At 46.4% G+C, this 23,916-nt stretch overlaps 1 protein-coding gene across 1 annotated transcript in view; it reads left to right on the top strand.

Moving 5' to 3' along the window:
• Nucleotides 1–23,916, top strand: part of BCO1 (beta-carotene oxygenase 1) — a 38,227-nt gene that overhangs the window by 9,132 nt on the left and 5,179 nt on the right. Inside the window, exons 3-8 of the mRNA XM_070397977.1 lie at nt 3,543–3,672; nt 5,615–5,762; nt 7,633–7,780; nt 11,527–11,747; nt 14,556–14,813; nt 22,053–22,158. Coding sequence (XP_070254078.1) covers nt 3,543–3,672; nt 5,615–5,762; nt 7,633–7,780; nt 11,527–11,747; nt 14,556–14,813; nt 22,053–22,158 — 1,011 coding nt within the window. The remainder of the gene's footprint in view (nt 1–3,542; nt 3,673–5,614; nt 5,763–7,632; nt 7,781–11,526; nt 11,748–14,555; nt 14,814–22,052; nt 22,159–23,916) is intronic.

Genomic DNA, 23,916 nt, shown 5'->3' with positions numbered 1-23,916 from the left:
TAGCAGGTTGCTTAAGTGGCCCCCTCACAGCTTACCAAGCAGTAGCTCTGGCATCCTTCCATAGAGACTCCCAGGGACCTGGGAACCAGCAGGGAGTGGCCGAGCCATGGCTGTCTTATGGAAGCATGGGATAAATAAGCAAATGAGCAAAGTTATCCCATGCTGTTTAGGATTTCAAAAGCTTCTAGTAGGTTTTCAAACTAAAAATTCAATTGTCAAAGGTAAGACGTTATTTTATATCCTTTTATGAGATGGTCAGACAGGTGTGACCACAAGAGGAGACACAGAGAAGCTCGGGAAACAAAGGTTATAATACTTACAGGTCCTAGGGACAGGAGGCAAAGTACATCACGCAAGGCCACATGGGAAAACACCAGGGTGGTCAGGAGGGCGAAGACAGGCAGGACAGGGGAAATGCTTAGGCCAGGGCCTTTGTTGTGGTTTCGAGAGAAAGGCAAGACAGAGCAGGATTGGCTCATGATGAATGATTCAATGGACCTTGGGCTGTGGTGGTGGCTTTAGTTGCCTGGCACCTAGCCCTGTGATGGTTAAGGCAGAGGAATATTCGCTCCTGGGGTGTAAGAGCCAGACAGAGCCTCCTGTCTTCCATCTGATTCTGAATTAGTTTGCATATCAAAGACGTGCTGGGCCCATTGCTACCTCTAAGAATTGGCTAGTGTAGGGAGGGACAGTCTCTCCCCAGCCAGAAAGGTATTTTAAGATGTCAAAACATCATACTACACATGGATGCATTGAAATGATATAATTGTACAAATGGTGCAACAGTAATAAAGTTAAACAATAAGAATAGATATAATACAGTAGCATGGAAGACAGTTTTATTCATAATCTGGAACTGGGTGGAAAATGGGAAGTATGGAGAGAACACCCAGTTGCTTCCCTTGTCCTGTTCTTGCCCAGAGGGGCACTTTAAAACTCTTTAGGAGCTGAAATGACACAAACAAAGTAAAGATTGTTTTGGTAGAAGGAAGCAATCCTTTCCCACCCATCTCTTCAATACTCACTACAGGAAGTGCTTGCTGGCCACTGGCCTAAGTGCTTCATGCCCATTCACACCTCAGCCCTCACTATAGTTTCTGAAGTAGGTACTACTGTTAGTATCTCGATTTTATAGTGAGAGTCTAAGGCCAGGAAGGCCAAGATTCTTGTCCAAATGCACACAGCTAAGATGTGGTGGTGGTCAGATATAAACCCAATACTCTCTAAATCCAGAATCCCAAGTCCCAATCATTATGCAGTTCTGCCCCCATTACCCCATCCTGCCAGCTACCATCTCTCCCCATCTCCCCAGCCCAGTCCTCTTGAGCCTGCCAGATTGTCGGTGTTGGTGTGGCACAGCCTGGCCTTCTCTCCTCTCCTCTAGAACTCTCAATGGCTCCCCATTGTCTAACAATAGAAATACAAACCAAAAGTGGTAAGTATACTATACAGGACTCAAGAGGTCATGCACAGGGCAAGTGGGGTTCTTGGATTTGTAGAGAACACAAAGTCAGTATTTCTCAAAAGGTGGTTTGTGAACCTCCTGCACTGGAACCCCCTGGGATGCTAATTAAAGCTACAAACACACACACATTCACCACCGCCACCACCACCTTCAGAGATTCATAATCCTGAAAGTAGGGCCAGAGCATCTGTTTCTAGCATGTTTCTAAAACGTTTCCCAGATGACCCTGAGCACACAGAGGTTTGGAAAATGCCTCCACCGAGGATCTCCAGCCTGGCTGCCCAGCCCCACCCACCCAAGCTTATCAGGGTGCTGTGAGGTGAGGCTCAGACTCTTGAAATTTTTAAAAGCACCAGGTGATTCTAGTATACAGCCATCATGGAGAACCTATGTTAGTGCCAAACCAATAAGACTTTGGACCAAGAAAACAAAAAGACAGAAAAATGACGTGTGGCCTTCAGCGGAGGCCCGAGAAGTAATGCTTTAAAAAAACAAAGATTTGAATGAAAGAGGCAGAGTGGAGCAAGGGAAGCCGGCGAAGGGTATGCAGGAGTGCTCTTAAGTCTAAAATGATTTCAAAATAAGGCATTTCATAACGCAGGCATAGAGATGCATGAACCCAGGTCTCCCTCAGCAATATAGTCAATAATTTTCTTATAAGAGTCAAAGTTGTCCCATGAGGATTGGAATATGGGAATTCTAAGAACCAGAGTTGCCAAGATTTACAGACAAAAGAGATCTTGAGAATTTAGCCTTTGCAAGCTTTTTCAATTGTTATAGCTCCAAGGATTGTTATATCTTTTGGAAAGTTAGCTTAGCAACACACACACACACACACACATAAGTATATGTGTGTGTGTGTATATATAGCCATTCCCTCCCCCGAACCAGACCTTATTCTAGAAGATTCCAAGCAGGAGACTGTTTACTTGTGTTCCTTTAGAACAGTGGTTCTCAACCTTCCTAATGCCGCGACCCTTTAATACAGTTCCTCATGTTGTGGTGACCCCCAACCATAAAATTATTTTCATTGCTACTTCATAACTGTAATTCTGATACTGTTATGAATCATAATGTAAATATCTGATATGCAGGATGTATTTTCATTGTTACAAATTGAACATAATTAAAGCATAGTGATTAATCACAAAAACAATATGTAATTATATATGTGTTTTCCGATGGTCTTAGGCAACCCCTGTGAAAGGGTCGTTCGACCACCAAATGGGTCTCGACCCACAGGTTGAGAACCACTGCTTTAAAAGGAATGTGGCTCATTGGACTCTTCCAGGAGCAGGGGTGGGGTGGGGTGGGGGGTGACTCCTTCTTTAACGTCAGCCTTGAGCAATTCCAGAGACATTTTCCTGTGGCCCCAAGTGCTCCGTGCTCTGGGGCTGGTTGTTTACAGGAAATGGGCCGCCTGGATTGGGTGTTTACATTTCAAGTAAACAGAATTCAACATTTTAAGTAAAGCACCACAGGGCCAAAGCACCTTAGCCAGTGCCTGTGGGTGGTGACTCTCAGAGAGAGGCCAGGAAAGAACAGGCCAGTTCAAGGGGAGACTAGGATGTCCCTAGAGCAGGTTCTGTGTAGCATTTGGTTGAAGACTAGTGTGTGTAGCCTCACCAAGCCCTAACTGATCCTTCTGCTTCCAGGATTTTGTTGGACAATCCAGAATTTCAGCAGCCATCAGTTATCAATGTGTGACAATGGCCCAAAGCCTTGTCCACTCTACTCTGCATCTCAATAGCATAGGTAGCTTTTATTGAGCACCTACTCTATGCCAAGTGCTATACAGGCCTTAAATGCCACAGTAATTCTGTGAGAAAGGTATCAGGATCCTCATGTCACAGTGAAGGGGGCTAAGCCTGCATGTGACACAAGGTCAAGTGCATGGCTGGTAGATGATGGAGCAAGGATTCATATCCATGTGGAGACTTGCATCTCCTCAGGGGTAAAGCTCATGCCTATCCTGCTCACCCTAATATCCCCCAGTAAAACCCCTGGGATGGCTGAAATCAACGTGAAAGCCTGGTGAAGGTGTCAGCCTGCGATGATTCTGCTTCTTCTCTTTCAGGTGAAGTCTATTACAGGAGCAGATACCTGAGAAGTGACACCTACAATGCCAATATGGAGGCAAACAGGATTGTGGTGTCAGAGTTTGGAACAATGGCCTATCCAGACCCCAGCAAAAACATATTGTCCAAGTAACTGTCCATTTTGAATCTGGTCATGCTTTCTGATATCCTTGATGGTCAAAACAACCAGTGTTTGCTGCTCTGACGATGGCCTTTAGGGGAGATGAAAATGTCACGTGTATGACTGTCCTGTCTTCGCTATGTAATTTTCGGTCACTGATAGCAAGAGAGGCAAAGAGCATCTGACAGATTATTAGGTATTCTCCCACATGGCTGGTGGGAGAGCAATTTGAAAGTGTCTATCAAAATTGCAAATGCACATTCCCTTCAGTCCAGAGGCATACTTGTTCCTGCTGAAATGACAAACGCACAAGGTTATTCATGGCTGCATTATTTGTTATAACGAGGAACTGAAAATAACCCAAATGTTCATCAACAGGGGAATGGTTAGATTACTAACAGTAAAACTACAAAAAACAAACAAACAAACAAAAAAACATACCAGGCAGAAGTAAAAAAAAAAAAAGGATGTTTTCTAGGTATCAAATGGGAAGATATATTAAGTTAAAAAAAAATCAAGGTATATAAATAGCAAATAAGTCCTAGCCGGGTAGTTCAGTTGGTTAGAGTGTCATCCAATATTCCAAGGTTGTGGGTTTGATCCCTGGTCAGGGCACCTATAAGAATCAACCAATGAATGCATAAATAAGTGGAACCACAAATTGATGTCTCTCTCTCTCTCTCTCTCTCTCTCTCTCTCTTCCTTCTCCCCCCCCCTTTTCCTTTCTCTGAAATCAATAAATAAAAATTTAAAGAGCAAGTAATATGCTATATTTTGTGTAAAAAGGCAGGAAGAAATATAGATTTATTTTGCTTGTACATGCAAAAAGAAACTGGAAAGATGCATAAAGGAGGTGGGAAACTGGCAAATGGGAGAAAAGGCTAGGGGAAGAATTTTAGTTGTATATATTTTAAATCATCTGGGTTATGATGCATATGAATGTATTACATATTTAACAATTAAATTGTTGGCCACGGAATCGGGCTTGCTGTCAGTATCCCCTTCCTGGTACTCTTTATATATTATAGAAGAATTATGAAACGTATTAGGGGTAGAGGGACCCAGAGATGGATGATGGCTTCTGCTTTTCCAGAATTGCTCTAAACTCACATTTGCAGGAGGGGGAAGAGGCAGCAAAGAAAAGGGTAGGGGAGGGAATGAATATAAAACCACCTTTGGAGCATCCTTGCTGTTATATTACTTGCCAGTAGGGGGAGCACTAACCAATACAGGAATCTAGGATCCTTTTATTTCTGCTTTGGGTTTGCCTTTTTTTCTTTTTCTTTTTCTTTTTTTTCAATTGAATTTATTGGGATGGTGTTGATTAATAAAAGTATACAAGTTTCAGGCATACAATTCTATAATACATTATCTGTATATTGTAGTATGTTTACCACCCCAAGTCAAGTCTCATTCTATCCCCATTTAGCCCTTAACTTTCTTGAGTTTGCCTTATGATCAAATTAGTTATGGGTTCTTAACTTAAAATTAGTTTGCTTTCTTTAAAAAAACAACAACAACTCATTTTTTGGACAAATTTGAGGTAACCAGTGTGGACTCACATTCCTGCCAAAAGCAAAGATTAGTTGTTTTGCTAGTCTTTAGGGACGATTATGGGTACATGTATGGTTTCTATAGAGCTTATTTAAAATCTTCAGAATAACCCACTAGTTCTTTCTGGCTTTGGTGCGGGAGACCTTTGGATTTTTGAGAGCCCAGGAGGGCTCAGTTGGTGGCCAGCTGATTGTCACTCCTTAGTTTATTCATTATGGTGGTACCTTTGGCCACTTGATATCTGAGTCCTCAAGTGACATTTTGGGACTCAGCACTTTTTCTGCCTTAAGTTGAAGTAGCACATTTTAAGTGTTTTGAAAACTAAAATCATCTCAAGCAGAATTTTCCAGCTGGGTAGACCCAGCCACTGACCCATTGATTTGCTTTCTTCCCCAGAGCTTTTACCTACCTGTCCCACACCATCCCAGATTTCACAGACAACTGCCTGATTAACTTCATGAAGTGTGGAGAAGACTTCTATGTGACCACGGAGACCAATTACATCAGGAAAATCAACCCACAGACTCTGGAAACTCTGGAAAAGGTATCAGTGAAGTTACAATGAGCATCAGTTTTTGACTCAAGACAGGAACCCCTTAAGGGGAGGCCATGTGGCCTGCAGGAACTCATGGCATTTACACTAGATTCTAAGCTTTTTTAGGGCTGGGACTGTGTTGTTGTTTTTTTTCATTTTTGTGGCTGTTTTCGTTCCTAGGGCTACCATAGCAAGCGCCACAAACCAGGTGGCCTAAAACAACAGAAATTTGTTCTCTCACAGTTCTGAGGGCTGAAAGTCTGAAATCAAGGTGTCATAGAGCTATGTTCTCTCTGAAGGAGGACAGTGTTCTCTAGGGGAGGATCATTCCTTGCCTCTTCCAGCTTCTGGTGGTTGCCAGCAATCCCTGGTGTTCCTTGACTGATAGATAGGATGTATCACTCTAGTCCCTTCTAAGGATATAGATCATTAGATGAAGGCCACCCTGATCTAGCATGACTTCATTTTAACTTGATTACATCTACAAAGACCCCATTTCTAAATACAGGTACCAGGAGTTAGGACTTCAACATATCTTTTTGGAAGACCACAACTCAACCTTTAATAGAGTCCATAATTCTTGGCTCTGAGTGGTAGCTCAGTGAGTGTCTAAGTGAATGGCTATGCTGGACCTCCCAGGAATTGCAGTGGCCCTACCTTGTATTGACCTGAAGAGGGAGGCATTAGACAGAGAGCAAGAGTACAAAAATAAATGCCCAAGCAGATACCTTTCCTGGGCCAAATCAAGTCAACATTTTTGTCAAAATCAATAGACCCACTTTCAATTTTTTTCCAGCTGGCCGTTCAAAGCCTCAATGACTTCATCATACATTTTAATGATCTGTTAAAAGGAGTGCTTTTCTTAGCTGTGAAATTATATCCAGCTCTTTTTAAGCGAGGTGGCATAGGTCTAACTGATGTATGAGTTCCACAAAGTCGCAGAGAGGAAATACTAGGAGAGAAAGGAGTATTACCTGAACAGAGGATTGCCTGACTTTTAGCTGGGGGCTGTGCTGTACTGGGGAGGAAGGGCATACAGCAAGTTCCCAGGCCACCGCATTGTTCTACAGCTGTGGCTTGTTCAGAGTGGGCCATTATTGAGCTTGCTAGTTGAATTTTCTTTGACCACATTTTTTTTTTGTCTTATGTGTGTATTTTTTATTACTCCTCACTCAAGGATATTTTTTCCATTGATTTTAGAGAGAATGGAAAGGGGCAGGGAGGAAGGGAGGGAGGAGAAAAAGAGAAAGAGAGAGAGAGAGAGAGAGAGAGAGAGAGAGAGAGAGAGAGAGAGAGAAACATTGATGTGAGAGAGACACATGGATTGGTTGCCTCCTGCCACCCTTTGGTGCACAGGCCGACACTCTATCGCTTTGCCACACTGGGCAGGGCTGAACAAATGTTTTTGTAACCTCTCCATTCCCAGAATAATCCTATGAGAGAGGCCTGGAGATTTCTGCCTCTGTGGAATGCAAAAGGAGATGGTTTAAATGACTTCAGCAGAATGACACAGAGCCGTGGCCAAAATTAGCACTATGGCTGCCTCTCTGCACAGGCCATTGCTGAGAGCTCTCTGTGGTGAGGTGTCCTGTATTCACTCTGAGGACCCCCGACAGGGCCAGGAAGCAGGATCTGAAAAACTGCCACAGAAAACACACAGCTCACTAACCCCCTGCAACCTATTTGCTGTAGAGGCCCCCCATGAGGTTATATCAGTTCACAAGAATAAACCTTCTCTTGAAAGGTGAAGTCTGCCTTATTTTCAGATGAGACACTGTGCAGAACTAGCCTTCATCTCTTTGAACCTAGAATCAGTCAGCTAGTCATAGGATTTCAACTTCTCTTCTTTTTAAAACCGGGTGCCTGTCATATTTTTCAGGTTGATTATCGTAAATATGTGGCTATAAATCTGGCAACAGCACATCCTCATTATGATTCCGCTGGAAATGTTCTCAACATAGGCACATCCATTGTGGACAAGGGGAAGACAAAATATGTGATCTTTAAGATCCCTGCCGCAGCACCAGGTAGGTCGTCCTGGGGGTACAAGAAGCACGGACACCAGGTGGCTCTCTCTGAAGAGTTCTGACTTTTGTTCATGACACAGACTCAGTCTGACACGCTCCCTCCCAGATGGTCCAGATGACCATGAGCTGTTTTCCCTTCTCTAGGAGAAAAGAGATGTTGCTGGGCTTTCTTTCAGAAGAAGTGAATCCTTTACTATTCTAACCTTTTCTGTAGTTTACAGTTTGTTTGTTTGTTTATTTATTTATTCAGCCTTCATCCACCCATCCATCCACTCATTTGTCATCCACACATCCATCCATATATTTCTCATCTACCCATTTCCCTTTCCTTCCTTCCTCCCTCCCTTCTTTCCTTCCCTCCCTCCCTCCCTTCTTTCCTTCCTTCCTTCCTTCCTTCCTTCCTTCCTTCCTTCCTGTCATTTTTTTAGTCTTCTGACCAACTTTTATATGTCAGGGCTGTGCCACCCACTTTCATGCCAGCCCCCGAAGCCAGGTTCCCAGGGTTGTTCAGGGAGCTCAGCCCTGCTGGGATCAACTCCAGTTCCCCACCCTGCTCTGCAGGCCTTCTGGACCTTCTCCACTTAGCACAGGGATCCTGGAGGGAAGCCCAGGCCAATTGCGATTGCGTGTTCCTGAGGGGGAGGAAGATGGGGCTTGTGGCCTTATTTTGTCCAGGACCCTTGTGGGCACCTCACCCAGGAGACCAGGCCTCCGTGGTGGCTGGAGATAGGGCAGAACTATACGGGTGCTTGGCTTGGCCTCCTGGTTTAGGAAAACTGATTTTCATCTGTGCTCCCAGCTGCTCCCTCTCCCCAGTCCTGTAGGACCTCCTAGGCAAGCTACCAGGCTCTGCTGGCAGATGTGAGCAAGCCCCTGAAGTCAGAAGGTGCAATGAGTATTCTTGTTAAATGGAACTCCTATTAATTAAAGCAATAAATGTATCTAGGGTGTAGCTTAGAATCCTAGAATGTCAGACCTGGGGGTGGTCTAGGCATTTGAGTTTACCACCTCATATTACAGAGGACTATGAGGCCCTGGGGATCAGGTGACATGCCACGGTCACAGCTTACAGTAAGGTCATGCAAGCAGCTACCGCGAGCGCCTGCTCCCTGCTGGTGGCTTCCCTAGGATCACACCCATCTCCTGCCTGCCAGGCCAGGGTGCTTTTCATTTTGGTTTGCTTTGTGCTTCATTTGTTTTGTGTAAAAAAGAACTAACCCGCAACCCACAGCCTCCCTCCCACCAGCCAGCTGTTCACAATGTGCACAGGTGGCCACAAGGAAGGGAGAGACGCTTGCAGACAGCTCATTAGAAATCAGCCCCAGGCCTGGGAGGGGAGGCCTTTTGGCCCGTGGGTGACTCATGCTTGCAGAGGAATAAGAAAACTGAACATGTACTGAGCACCTTCCGTGTTTGGGCACTGGGCAAGGTACTTGGACTACTCCATTATCTCACTTTTCTCGTCCTTCATGCTGTGAATGTTATGACCCCTAACACATAGCAGAGGAGGTAGCCAGGTGAAGGGGCTGTCTTCTTGGTTTACCCTGTAACTTTGGCCATAATGATAGATCATTCCACCAAGTCTCAGGTTCCCATCTGTAAAATGTGAATCATACAGCCTACCTTGATGGTCACAATTTATGGAAAAACCCCTCATCACCAATAGGTACTTAGTCTCTCCCAAGTGTTTCAGAATGGGCAATGGCAAGAGAAATTCATGAAACCCTCTGAAATAGATGTCTGTATTAGAAAAACTCCAGTTTCCCCACCTTTATATCTCTTTCACTTTGACACTCCAACATACTCCCAACAGTTCTGACCCTGGCTGGGGGGTGAGAGGTTCCCCACACCAAGCAGTTTTCTGTGATGCCCGCTGGTGTCCTGTGATTTCACTCAATCCTAAGGCTATCTACTTGATAGTGACAACCCCATAGGTTAAGGCAGGGGTCCTCAAACTTTTTAAACAGGGGGCCAGTTCACTGTCCCTCAGACCATTGGAGGGCCGGACTATAGTTTAAAAAAAAACTATGAACAAATTCCTATGCACACTGCACATACCTTATTTTGAAGTAAAAAAAAACAAAACGGGAACAAATACAATATTTGTATTTGCATGTGGCCCCCGGGCCATAGTTTGAGGACCCCTGGGTTAAGGGCTCAGTCCCACAAGACTGCTCCTACCCCACTTCAGATGCCAGTCACAAGCAGTAGGTCCCCAGGTTATCCACAGCTTCTGTCCAACTTGGCTACAAATCAGGGCCCCCGCCCCCCGGTTTCAATTAATTTGCTAGAGCGGCTCATAAAACTCAGGGAAACATGTTTGCCAGTTTATTAAAGGCCACAATAGAGTATACATATGAATATACAGATGAAGAGATGCAGAGGGTAGGGTCTGGGAGGTTTCGGGGCTCAGGAATGCCTGTCCCATGGAGTTGGGGTACATCAGGCTCCCAGTGTGCATGTGTTTGCTTACCTGTAAACTCTTTGAACCCCATACTGTTGGAATTTTATAGAGGCTTTCTTAGGTAGGCATGATGGATGATTAACTCCATTTCTAGCCCCTCTCTCCTCTCTGGAGGATGAGGGATGGAATTGAAAAATTCCAAGCTGTAATTATGACTTGGTCTTTCTGGTGACCAGCCCCCATCCCGGAGCCCACCCAGAGTCACCTCAAAAGATGCTCCTCATGCTCTTATCACTTGGGAGTTTACAGAGCTTTCAGGAGCCTGGGGTCATGGGTGGGGTCAAAGACCAAACATTAGAACAAGAGATGTTCCTCATGCTCTCACTACTTAGGAAACTACACAGGCTTTAGGAGCCCCGTGCCAGGGCCTGGGGGCAGACGCCAAAATATACTTTTTCTATTAACTCACAATGTCAAATGAGGGTCCTCTGCTAAATATCCAAGCATTAGCCTGGGAGCTGGCCCCTCCCCTGGGCCAGCCTGATGGAGCCTCAGGCCCAGCCCGCCTGCTGAGCCCAACTCCATGTTTCATTATGCTCCTCAGCTGATCCATATGCACATCAAAGTTTGAGAGCATTGCTCCAGAACAGGGGCTGACGAACGTTTCCAGTAAATATTTCTGAGAGTCAATATCTGAGGCTTTGCAGACAGGTAGTCTCTGTTGCAACTACTCAGCAGCGCTGCTGTGGCTTGAAAGCAAAAGCAGCTGTGGCCCCTACATAAAGGAGGAAGCATGCTGTGTTTCTTCTTTTTTTTTTTTAATATATTTTATTGATTTTTTACAGAAAGGAAGGGAGAGGGATAGAGAGTTAGAAACATCGATGAGAGAGAAACATCGATCAGCTGCCTTCTGCACATCCCCCACTGGGGATGTGCCCGCAACCAAGGTACATGCCCTTGACTGGAATCGAACCCGGGACCCTTGAGTCCGCAGGCCGACGCTCTATCCACTGAGCCAACCCGGTCAGGGCCATGCTGTGTTTCTAATAAACCTTTATCCAAAAGCAGGTGGAGGCGGGTTAAACCCGCGGCTGTGATTGTGGACCCCTGGCCCAGAGGTCTGACTGTGGTTCACTGTTTTCAGATGCAGAACCAGGTCTCAGAGTGGGGTGGGCCTGTGCCCCGCATCAGCTAGGCAGCACCCCTTCACCTGCTTTCCTCGTCAGCTCCTTTTCCGAGGTTCTTAGTGACCAGGTCAGTTTGAGGGGCTCTGCTGCAGGTGATGGTGCTGTGGTCTGGGCAGCCAGGCCCTGCTTGGTGCCTGAGGCTTGCTTTTCTCCAGACAGAATGAAGAGGAAGAGCCCCCTGCAGCACACGGAGGTGCTCTGCTCCATCCCCTCCCGCTCCCTCCTCTCCCCAAGCTATTACCACAGCTTTGGGGTCACCGAGAACTACATTGTTTTTCTCGAGCAGCCCTTCAAGTTGGATATTCTCAAGATGGCAACTGCGTACATCCGGGGAGTGAGCTGGGCTTCTTGCCTGACTTTCCACAGGGAGGACAAGGTAAGCCCTGGCTGGGCCTCATGAGGACACGCAACATGAGGACGGCCAAAGTGAGGTGTCCCTGGACACTGAGATGGAGGTCAGCACGGAGGAGGTTTCGTAGGAAAGGAGGAAGTAAGCTACCATACAGCCTCCCCGGAGGCATCAGCCAACCTTCCAGAGAGTTCTGAACTTAGGGTGGTCCTTCAGAGAGGTCCTGAGTTAGGGCAAGGGTGCTGGGCCTTTATGGTCCCAAATCAATAAGTCAGTGAAGAAGACTGTCCTGAAAAGGTAGCCTCATCAACCAAGGCAGTCCCCACTCACCTCAGTCCTAACCAATATCTGGGCTCCTTCAGCCTCCATTGTCCATCGACAAGGCCTTTTCTGCACCCATGCGGCCACTGTGTAATGTCAGGGCAGGGAGGCCATAGATTGTTCAGACATCACCAGACGGTACAACAGAAACATCTTCCATGTAGGGACACCTGGGTGCACCAAGTATGTATGTGTGGATGCATGTGAGTGTGTCCATGTAGGTATGATGTCTATATATGTCTTCACATGTGTATGTGTGTATAAATGTGTGTATGTCTACTTATATGCATGTACATGTGTATGTATGTATTTTTTTTGCTGCTGTTACTTGTGAAATATATCAAGTAATTTCTATACTTCGTGCCATTCAGATAATATGGAAGTATAGAAACCAACCTATTAGGCCCCTTCCCACCTCGTCCCCACTCCTCCCCGCAACCATTGCCCTCTCCAGAGAGAACTACCATATCCGTTTGACATCCTTCTGTTCCTCTTTCCACGCACCACACACATCTTTATGTACATATACAAATGTGTGTGTGTGTGTGTGTGTGTGTGTGTCCCCGCTCTTTAAGGCCTATCTTTTCTTCTCAGGGAGGAGAGTAAGGTAATCAAAGGAACAAAGGGCTTAGGTGTGGTCCCTCCTCTGCTAAGGCCTTCCACTTATTTTCCATATTCCTTGGAATAAGATCCAAAGGCCTCACTCTTTGGCCTGTAAATCCCTACACACCTCATCCCAACCAGGGGCTCCCTGCTCACTCCACCTCCTCCTGTATCTCAAACCAGCCACACACATTCCTGCCTCAGCACCTTTGGGTTTTCTATCCCCTGGAATATTCTTCCCCGCATGGCTTCCTACCGAAACTACTCTAGGTCTCAGCTCCAGCCCCCTGACCTCGAGGCCTTCCTTGGTGAACTTATCTATAACAGACCCTTCCCCAGGCTTCTCCATCCCCGGGTCTGCTTCACTTTTCTCAGTAGCACTCATCATCCTTGACAGATGATATATTTGATCATGGGCTGTCGGCCTCACCCCAACTGAAATATAAATTGCAGGAAAGCAGAGGCTTGGTTTTGTTTTGTTTCTCTAGTTCCTGAGAAATTGTCTATGTCATAGACCCTCTATAAATATTTGTGGAATGAATGAGTGGGGCAAGGGGGCAGCAGGGGAGCCAGTTAAATCCCCCAAACACTTCTTGGGAATGGCGAAGTTAGGCCACATTGTTTACTCATAGGGTGAACGATAGGTAGTCTCTTGTGTGCATTCCATTGTTCTGCCTCCCCACGTCTCTGACTTCTCCCAGAATGTCAATTAAAAAGGGGCTGAGCTTTTTGTCAACCTGACTGCAGTGTTTTTCATTTATGTGTTCACTCTCTTAAAATGCAAAGAAAGACTGCTTCCTTAGAGAGTGCTCATACCAAAAATAAAAAATCCTCAAACACCTGAGGCGCATCCCACTGGCAGGAGCTGCAGGGCCCTCTGTGCCTCCACCCTGAGGCCCCTGGGGATTCCCCGGCTCTGGAGGGCAGGCTGAGAACCCTGGGAGAGCTTTGGAAGACATTTCGAAGAGAACTTTCTGAAAGACCCAGGGATTGGGATCCTAGGGAAGAAAAGGCCTAAAATAATTACCCCTGTGCTCACTGTCCTGCTAACTCCCACCACCATGCTATCAAAGCTTTCCTCCTCTGCACCCTGCCCAACATTCAAAACTTGATTCTGAGGAAGGTAAGAGAGAAGCAAACAAGCAGGGAGGAGGTGGTGAAACATCAGCCCGGAGTGGTCCCTCCCTTCTTTTCAGGAGGAGGGTGATAGGGCCAGAGCTGCCAAAAGATAGAACCACCCCCCACCCTTTGGATTAGGCAACTGGGGCTGCAGATATGGCTAATTACCACCCAGGGTGACACCACCTCGTGACACCCAGAGTGTGTGCAGCGGCCTCATGAGCAGATACCCATGTGGGATCCTTAGCTAGAACCAGGTCACTCAGCCCTCCAGGGCAGGGGTGTTGCTGTGGCAACCGCATCCCAGTTGCAGGCTCTGTGGTGCAGGTTGGAGAGGGGACCCAAAAGGGAAGGTGTGGTTTCAGAGTGTTAGGGGCTCTGGCTGTGGATGGAGCCTGGGAAGCCCTAGAGCTCTGGCACCTCGCCAGTTCTCTCCAACTCGGCCATTTCCAGGGAGCTGGCATGTTGCCGCCCACCTGGAATCACAACCAAGGGAAACAGTGCACCCCCCGGGGCCTCCCCCAAACACTGTCCTGGGGACACAGAAGCCCTGGCCCACAAACTTCCTCTCCATGGGGAAGAGATGATCCCAGACATGCAGCAAGTGACAGCCCCACATACTCAGTGCTCTGCGGGGCTGGCACTCTGGAGTGGGGCACAAGGTCGGAAGGGGGAAGGGACACTCAGGGCATAAGCCAGTGCATGACAGGGCTGGGTCTTGTCCCGTACCTGAGGCCACCGCGCTGGGCCAACAGACGGGGAGCTGACCACTGGATGTGCCTCTTCTTTCAGACTTACATTCACATTGTCGACCAAAGGACTGGGAAGCCCGTGTCCACCAAGTTTTACACGGACCCTATGGTGGTCTTTCATCACATCAACGCCTATGAAGAGGACGGCTGCCTTCTGTTTGACGTCATTGCCTATGAGGACAGCAGCCTGTACGACTGCTTCTACTTGGCCAACCTGAAACAAGGCTTCGAAGGGAACTCCAAGATCGTCCCTGTCCCCACCCTCAAGAGGTTCGCCGTGCCCCTCTGCACGGACAAGGTAATGGCTTGAAGGAAGGCCGTTTTATTCCTGGGGAGACATGAGTGCCAGGTAGGAAGCTGAGTTGGTTGACATTGAAATCCAAAATGAGCTGTTCTTAAAGAGAGACAGAAAAAGGTTTTCATTATTTCCCCATAGTTAGTAGATAGTCATAGTAGAAACTAGAAAATATAGATTAAGTAAAAAGGAAAGAAATTCCCCATAAACCCCTTGTAGATATATTTGTATTGCCCACCCCCAAGTCAGTCTCTCTCTCTTTCTCTCCATAGCTAGCTAGCTAGCTAGACAGACACACTGATATATATATATATATATATATATATATATATATATATATATATATATAATTGATATATGTATACAGTATATGTATATTATATATACTATATACATATTGATATATATCTTGATAAAGTGATTAAACTTATGTAGTGTGATTTAATTTTACAAAAGGAAATCAATCACACTGTACATATTTTTAACTGCTTTATTTATTTGTTTATTTTAAATCTATTTTTTATTGATTTCAGAGAGGAAGGGAGAGGGAGAGAGAGATAGAAACATCAATGATGAGAGAGAATCATCAATCAGCTGCCTTCTCCACGCCCCACAATGGAGACTGAGCCTGCAATTCAGGCATGTGCCCTTGACCGGAATTGAACCCGGGACCCTTTAGGCCACAGGCTGACACTCTATCTACTGAGCCAAACCAGCTAGTGCTAACTGCTTTATTGAGATATAATTCACATGCCATATAACTTACCCATTTTCACCCATTTAAACTATAATTCAATGGCATTTAGTATATTCACAGAGTTGTGCAACTATCACCACAATCAATTTTAAAACATTTTTATTACCCCCAGAAGAAATCTCGTACCCCTTAATCATAATACCTCCCAAACCCCTCCACCCCCTGCCCTAGGCAACCACTACTCTACTTCCTGTCTCTGAGGATATATTTCTCGGGCATTTCATAGAAATGGATCATATGGGAGTGGTTTTCTATGACTGGCTTCTTTCACTCAGCATCATGTTTTCAAGGTTCATCTGTGTTGTAGTATGTGTCCATACATGGCCGGATGTGTACAAACTCTTTTGTGTACTGCTTTTCCCACCTATTTGTATATCTAAGTATCTTTCCATGACATTAAATGTTCTTCTACACCATCGTTTTGCTATTTTCCTGACAGCTTATGGCAGGGATTCAACACCATTTGCCTACCTGGTGCCCTGCTGTTGAATAGTTCTGTTCTTGCATTAAAAATGACCACTAGGTCAGATATTATCCTTAATTAGGGTGATGCTGCCAGAGTTCTGGACTTGGTTTTGGAGGCTACAGAGGCTTCTGGCTCCAGAACTCACTGACTTCATGACTTAATTAATTTAAATGAAGCCAAATTCATTTCAATTCAATTTTGATGGCTCATATTTACTAACTGCACTCGATATGCCAGGTACTTTGCTAAGTGTTTTATTTTCCTTACCTCACTGAATGATCCAACCAACCTGTGGGAGAGGTCCTTATATTAGACTCATTTAATTGATGAAGACACTGAGGCTCAGAGATGTTAAAGAACGTGCCCAAGGTCACACAGCTCAGAATGGCAGGGCCAAGGTTATTATCTGCACCGGCCTGTCTCTAAACCCATCCTTATGGATGGTAAGGGGTATAACTCCTGGAAAGAACCCCCGATGGGTCGCACTTATGCCTCTTGGGGCTCTGCAGGCCTGAGGGATAGGGGACACTCCCACAGCGCCCAGGGAACCTCTCCCACCCTCACTGCCAGGCTCCTCAGTGCTGGAGTTTAGGCATCTCCCAACCAGTGAGCAGGGCCTGCATTTAAATACCAGGTCTGTTGGTTGTTGCTGTCTCTCTGGCATTTCCCCATCTGCGTATCTCTGTTGTGATTTACACCATATTTCCTATCACCTCTAGTTAACATTTACAAGTCATATTTTTGTTTAAATCACTCACTGTTGAAAGAAAACCTATCACTACCCAATGGAAAGCCAGCCTTGCTTGCTGCAAATAGCAGGCAATCATGAGCATAAAAAAATGGAAATAAAGCAGAGGTCTTACGCTCTAGCCAAGACTTAATGTCTTTGTTAATAAGAAAGTTCCAAAACGTATTACCTGTTAAAGACTTAGTGGCACCTAACTGAGACTTGTTCCTTGACCTGTCAGAAAGCTTGGAAGAGAAAAAGGAATTAGCTTTCTCCCTGGGGCTATTGAATGAACTGGCCGTGTCCCACATAATCTTCACATGAGCCACCGCCCTCTGTGCCCCTTGCTCTGGGCAGGGCCTCAAACCTCAGCTCCTGGTTCCAGGAAGCAATGGGGGTGTCACAAAGCTCACAGGTGGCAAATCCCAAGGCCCAGCCCGCCCCCACTTCATGTCGACCTCAGTCCGGGGAAAGACAGAGAGGAAAGACTCCCTCCCACTGCCCACGCACCACCGTATTTTATAACCTTTTGTCACGCTCGAAAATGATTTGCTTCCTTGGAACCAAGCTAAGACGTTTAGCATGTATATTTTTAAAAGGCGCCGAGTGAGCCATCTGCTGCTTTGAAACTTGCGAGGGAAGAGTGAGTCTGGGAAGGGTAGCTCTGGCCACGCGTTCTAATTGCTATTTATTGTCCCTTAAAAAATGTCTCCTTGCTTCACTTTCAAGTCGCCCCGCCTGCATATTGAAATCTGGAAATCAATCTGGCCTCTATGCCCAGATCCAGCAGCTCTCATTTCATCCCATCCAAAGGCTTATCAGGGAAGAACTGCAGGCCATGCCACTCTTTCTCTAATGCCCTTCAGTCTGGGGCCTTTGCACATCCCTGTCCCTCCGCCTGCAACTCCATTCTCTTCCCATCAGATCTCCACTCCAGTCCTGGCTGCAGGTCAGACTTACCTGGGGGCTCTGAGACCACATCAGCTCCTGCTGGGCCCCAGCCCACATCCTCCGGGAGTGGGGTCCAGGGGTGGGCATGGCCTCAGAGCCCGCAGTGGATTCTAATTCACATCCAGGAAGCAAATTCCTGGTCATCCTGCAGGTCTCAGGATCCTTACTCCCCTCAGATGAGACTGTATACTCTAATGGCACCTGCAGCTCTTTGTAATGAACTTGTTCAGTCTCCTTTTCCTGCTGAAGCTATTATCTGAGGGCCAGGACTCTGTTTTGTCAGCAGTTTGTCCCCTGTACCCCTCACAGCGTCTGGCATTCAGAGAGTTCTCATTAAGCTCTTAAATATTTTTGAATGAATGAAAACATGAATCAAGGTCTCCAAAAGGGCACAAGGTCTTCCTTTAGCATTTGGAACATTTCCCAAGTGTTAAGTGTTTGCCTTGTAGAATGAGAATAGTGAAGTATATTCAGAAGTCTGGGGCCTCCTAGCTGCCCCAGATTCTCTTGTGTTTGGGCCAGCTGGGGTCAAAGGAAGGAGAGGCCTGTTTATGTAGAGTGGCGTGGGGATTGTGGAAGGCAGGGCTGGGCTGGGAGGGGCGTAGGCGTGTGCAGACAGTCCCTGCAGGTGCCCTGCCCTTGTCCTGCAGGTGGGTTCGTAAACACTGACTTCCCTCCTGACAGCCATCCACACGCAGGGGCCGTCACGGGCAGGGGGTGGGAGGAGGGTAGGTATCTTGGACCTAGAAAGGGTAGCTCAGTTGGTTTGGTTTTTGTCTTTTCTCCAAATGTAAAAATGACCCAATATTATAAGACAGCCACCATGAGAGTTCACTGTGTTCCAGGCCCTGTGTTAAGATGACTCTTCTGCTCTTAGACCTCGGCAAGAGGGGCCCCTGCTCTGGCCTTTCTCCAGCAGTTCCCCTTCTCCCCAGGGTGAGGAGTTAAAGGGCTATGGAGTGATGCCCACCCAGAGGGACCCTCCCCCACCCCAACCCTGAACTGGCTACCCTGGATCCCTGAATTTCCTGCCCAAATAGCCCCAGCCTGCTTGCAGCACCTGCTCCTGTCCTCCTCAGGCCCACGCGGTGGCCAGGGCTGGCTGCTGGCTTGGTGGTGCTGGCTGGGGCATTCATGCAGTGGGAAGAAAAGGGGCAGGGGCAGAGAACCTGGGTCTAAAAGCTGGCCCTCATTCCGCTACCCTATTCCAGCTCCAGACTCCACGAGTTCCTAGAATTTTTAATTCACACTCGGGACCAGCACCATGCAATGGAACCTGCTACAATGAAGGAACACTTATCTGTCCACCCAACGCAGTAGCCACCAGCCACATGTGCTATTGAAATGTGGCCAGTGCAGCTGAGAAACTGAATTTTAAATTTTATTTAATTTCAATTAAACATTAAATTTAAATAGCCGCATGCATGTGGCTAGTGATTGCCCTATTGGACAGCACCGGTCCACCACATTGTGAAGGTCTGTGTGCCAAGGCGGAGGAGAGAATGGCCTTTTACTTAACCATTGGCTATGTTTAGACCTGGGGTTGGTGGGCCTCATTCTCATTGGGGTCCTGCAGTTTTAGGGGTGGTTGCATGCTTTTCACCTCATCTCTATGACAGCCCTCTGAGTGACTCATTATCCCGTGACTACAGATGAGAGCCACCTGCCCAACATCGCGGAATTGTCAGTGGGATTTGAGTTGGAGTTTGAATGCGTGTCTGCCTGGCTCCCAGTTACTAATTATGATGGGTCTGGCCCTGGACCAGGTGTTTTCATAACCATTATTTAACTTAATCCGAGCCATTATCCTCAGACGCAGGTCAAAGGAACCCGTCCAAAAGTTACGAATGGCCCCCCTGTTTTACAAACGAGGAAGCGAAGTGAGGGAGGAATGGGGCCCAGCGAGGCTGAGCAAGTTCACAGAGAAAGCTGTGGAGTCAGATTTCACACCCAGGGCTGCTGAACCTCGAAGTCCGTGTTTCGGGGAATTACTGAGATGACTTCTCCCTTGCATTTAGGGATTTCAAAGTAAGCTCGCAGAATTTTTGTTGAATTCTGGCTGGAAAGCCATTTCTTCCCAAAGCGGAGCATGTTGGCCACTGAAAGCAGCCGAGTCATGTTCATTACTGCTGTGTGTGGAAAAATTCAGTTTATCCCTCAACCAGTCTGACCAGTTTCAGGCTGGAGTTCTAAGACAGCTCTGCAGATCGACTCCCTAAGAATCAAGCCCAGGACATGCACGAGAGGCCTATTGCTGTCATGTGACTAGCAAGTCACCAGGAGGGGCCTCCCACCTATTGGCTGTGCATCACAGGTGGAGGCATTCAGAGCTTTTGTTTATAAGAAACCGTAGATGTGCTGGGTGCTAAGTGACTCTTTAATGCACTTTATCGCATTTAATTCTTACAACCACTCAGCAAGGCACGTTTTGCCCCTTGACAGTTAAAGGGAAAGCTTACTGAGTCATGTATTCAGCTATGTGCCATGCACTGAACAAAATCTGGTCCCTGTCTTCACAGGGAAAGAGCATAAAAGAAGGAAGCAGCTCCCTAAGGAGATGATCGCAGGCTGGGACACACACCCCAGAGACCCTGCAGATTGAGTCATTGGGGAAGGGATGTTGAGCTGAGACCTGCAGGATGGGAACGGGCCGGCCTCCGGGCCTTTGCACGTGCTTTGTCCTCTGCCTGCAGTGCTCTTGCTTCTGAGTAGAAGAATCGCCAGGTGAAGGTCTGGGCTCAGACTCTGCTTCTCTCTGTGTGTCCTTGGACAAGCCACTTTCCTTCTCTGGGCCTCAGTGTAGTCTTCTGTCAATTGAGGGATTGAACTAATAAAAATACCTTGAAGGACCCCTGCAATTTAATAGCTAGGATGCAGTAAATTTCCTGCCCTTCCCAGCCAAAAGCAGCTATTGTTCAAATAGGTTTGTTTTAATTATAAAAGCCCATTTTGGAGAAGTTGGAACGTAGAGAAAAGTTTAAATGAAAAGTCAACCATAACAATAATTCTCCCCAGTAAACTCTGTGAAGACAGGGGCTTGTTTCTCATTCTCTCCTCGTGGTAATGGCAGTAATGTAGTAGTAGGAGTACTAGTGGCAATAATACAACAGCCATATCTTCAACAGCAGCTGATTGTCTAGCACTTTCTGCCAACCAGGCTCTCTTTAAATTATTTGCATGGATTCTTTAATCTGCACAATAATTCAGAGACACATATACCATTCCTACCATGCGTATACTATACTCCATTACACAGGTGAAAACACTGAATTTCAGAGATACTAAGTAACTTACTCAACTTACATAACTAGTGTGTGGAGAAATAGGGAGTGGCAAATGCTCAACAAATATTCAATCAATTGTGTTAAATCCCTCTCCAGTGTTACAATGATGGCAGTAAGGTACTGAACAGAGCAAAGTCTGATTGAAACTTGAGACCAAGGAATGTCCTTGATAGATATTTTTCTCCTAAGTAAAATTTATTGCATGTTTATTTTATTTTCAGCAGTGATACATTTTCACAGAGAATATACCAAAGATATAGGTAAACATAGAAAAAGAAATGAAAGTCTTCATACTGCCACTGCCTGCTATATTGTTAATATTTGGTATATTTCTCCTCAGGCTCTTTTCAATGTAATTATTTTAGCTGGCTGAGGTCAGGCTGCGTATGCAATTTACTCTGCTGCTCTTTTCACTCAGTATTCTATCATGAGCATTTCCCATGTTATTATGAACTCTTTATAAACAGTCTTTTAATGACTGATGCAGCCTTTTACAGGTGAATCATCCAGTGTTTAAAAAGCACATTAATTTCACCTGTGAGGGATAAGGTGGCCCATGGTAGAAAAAAAAAAAGAGCCACGGTTTTAGGGGCCCCTGCCCTACCATCTACCAGATATCCGATCTTAGAGGAGTCACTTACACTCTCCAATCCGCATTTTTAACTAAGAATACCAGTTATATAAATAACTGCTTCCTGTGAGTAATGTGAGAACCCAGAAAGATAACATACACAGAAGCATTTTTTAAAAAATGTACACAGCTGAAACCGGTTTGGCTCAGTGGATAGAGCATCAGCCTGTGGACTGAAAGGTCCCAGGTTCGATTCCGGCCAAGGGCATGTACCTTGGTTGCAGGCACATCCCCAGTAGGAGATGTGCAGGAGGCGGCTGATCGATGTTTCTCTCTCATCGATGTTTCTAACTCTCTATCTCTCTCCCTTCCTCTCTGTAAAAAATCAATAAACTATATATTTTTTTAAAAAAAATGTACACAGTAAAACAAATGTTTCCTCTGGGTAACAAGTTTTCATTTTTGTTGGAAAATTGATTCTTTCAGAATGCAGAAGTGGGCTCAAATTTAATCAATCTGGCATCTACAACAGCAAGAGCCCTGAAGGAAAAAGATGACCAAGTCTACTGCCAACCAGAGTTGCTCTGTGAAGGTAAACTACATCCTCTATCCCTGTGTTTAGGGAAGAGCAGAATTTCATGAAGCCCCCAGGCCTCTTTATGTAACCTCCTTCCAATTCAGAGATGCTACGCACGGACAAGGGACAAAGAGGAAGGCTCTTTGGGTTGTCCCAGTGCAAAGCATTTTGTGACAGTTGTCTTTCATATGCCCTCAAACCCCACCCAGGAAGGCACTGGGTGGTCATTGGACCTGGTGATTTTCTCAGCTGCCCGCCGCTCCCCCTCCCCCAAATGCTGTGCTGTACTGAATGCGGACTAACAGGCACAGCACGTTTGGAGCCCTACCTCTACACATTCACAATAGCCCCCATAACAGGTGCTGTCAGCATGTCATAGAGGAGCGAACCAGGCCTCAGAAAGGTTGAGCTATACACACAACGTAAAACCCTTGAATAGAAGTCACGCCCACTAGAGCAGGGGTCCTCCACCGGGCACTGCTGATACCTGGGGCTGGTCATTCTTTATGGTGGAGCCATCCTGGGCATTGTAGGATGTTGAGCCGCATCCCAAGCCTTGACCTACCAGATGCCAGGAGCACCCCCACCCTGAACTGGAATAAGCAGGAACATGCCCGGACATTGCCAGTGTCCATGGGGGGCACCATGGCCCTGATTGAGAACCTCCGCCCTGGAATATAACAAGCCCATGGGGCGGGGACCACGCTTTTGTGCTCAGTGTTATCACCATGTGACAAAAGTCTGGGTCTGAGCTCAACACTTGAGTTCGTAGTGAACGGGCTTGGCCAGGATACTCGGGGTGTGGCAAGGCATAGCTCCCCAGGTGGCTGCCCCATGCCAGGTCCAGGCATCTGGAAGGGCGCTGGTCTGGGGACTCTCCTAGGATGACCTCAGATTTGACCACTAACAATCAGTTCTGTAAACAGTGCCCAGGTGGTTGCCAGGTTTCTCTGACTCAAAAACCCTTAACCTCTGCATTTATACTTTTAGGAATGTGTACTATACCATACCATCTAGAATGTTCTGAAATGGCTTCTCCTTCAAGAATGTATCTTTATTTTTTTATTTTTTTTAAATATATTTTATTGATTTTTTACAGAGAGGAAGGGAGAGAGATAGAGAGTTAGAAACATCGATGAGAGAGAAACATCGATCAGCTGCCTCCTGCACACCCCCCACTGGGGATGTGCCCGCAACCCAGGTACATGCCCTTGACCGGAATCGAACCCGGGACCCTTGAGTCCGCAGGCCGATGCTCTATCCACTGAGCCAAACCGGTTTCAGCTAGAATGTATCTTTAATAGCCATGCAGAATTTGCTGGGATGAGTCAGACTTGACTTAACCAAGCGCCTATGGTTGGCCATTTACAGTGTGGGGGAAGGGAGTCCCAGATCAGGATTGAGGGGCCCAGGAGCATCATGGGAAGTCTCAGGCTTACTTTAGGGCTGACTGTGAGCATTTTTTTTTTTTTTTAGATATTTTTATTGATTTCAGAGAGGAAGGTAGAGGGAGAAATAGAAACATCAATGATGAGAGAGTATCATTGATCGGCTGCCTCCTGCATGCCCCCTACTGGGGATTAAGCCCGCAACCCAGGCATGTGCCCTGACGGGGAATTGAACCGTGACCTCCTGGTACATAGGTCGACACTTAACCACTGAGCCATGCTGGCCGGGCTATGGGCATCTTTTTCGGATTTAAGTGTGGGAGGTCCCTCCTCCTGGCGTTCATCATGACCTGTGTCTTGGAAGTTTCATGGTTACTCATCTGTA

This window comes from Myotis yumanensis, unplaced genomic scaffold, assembly GCF_028538775.1.
Source record: "Myotis yumanensis isolate MYYU_CA2020_CCGP unplaced genomic scaffold, mMyoYum1.0.hap1 SCAF_18, whole genome shotgun sequence".
Lineage (NCBI taxonomy): Eukaryota > Metazoa > Chordata > Mammalia > Chiroptera > Vespertilionidae > Myotis > Myotis yumanensis.
Note: the sequence above shows the minus strand (reverse complement) of the source record. Positions and strands in the feature narration are given on the sequence as shown.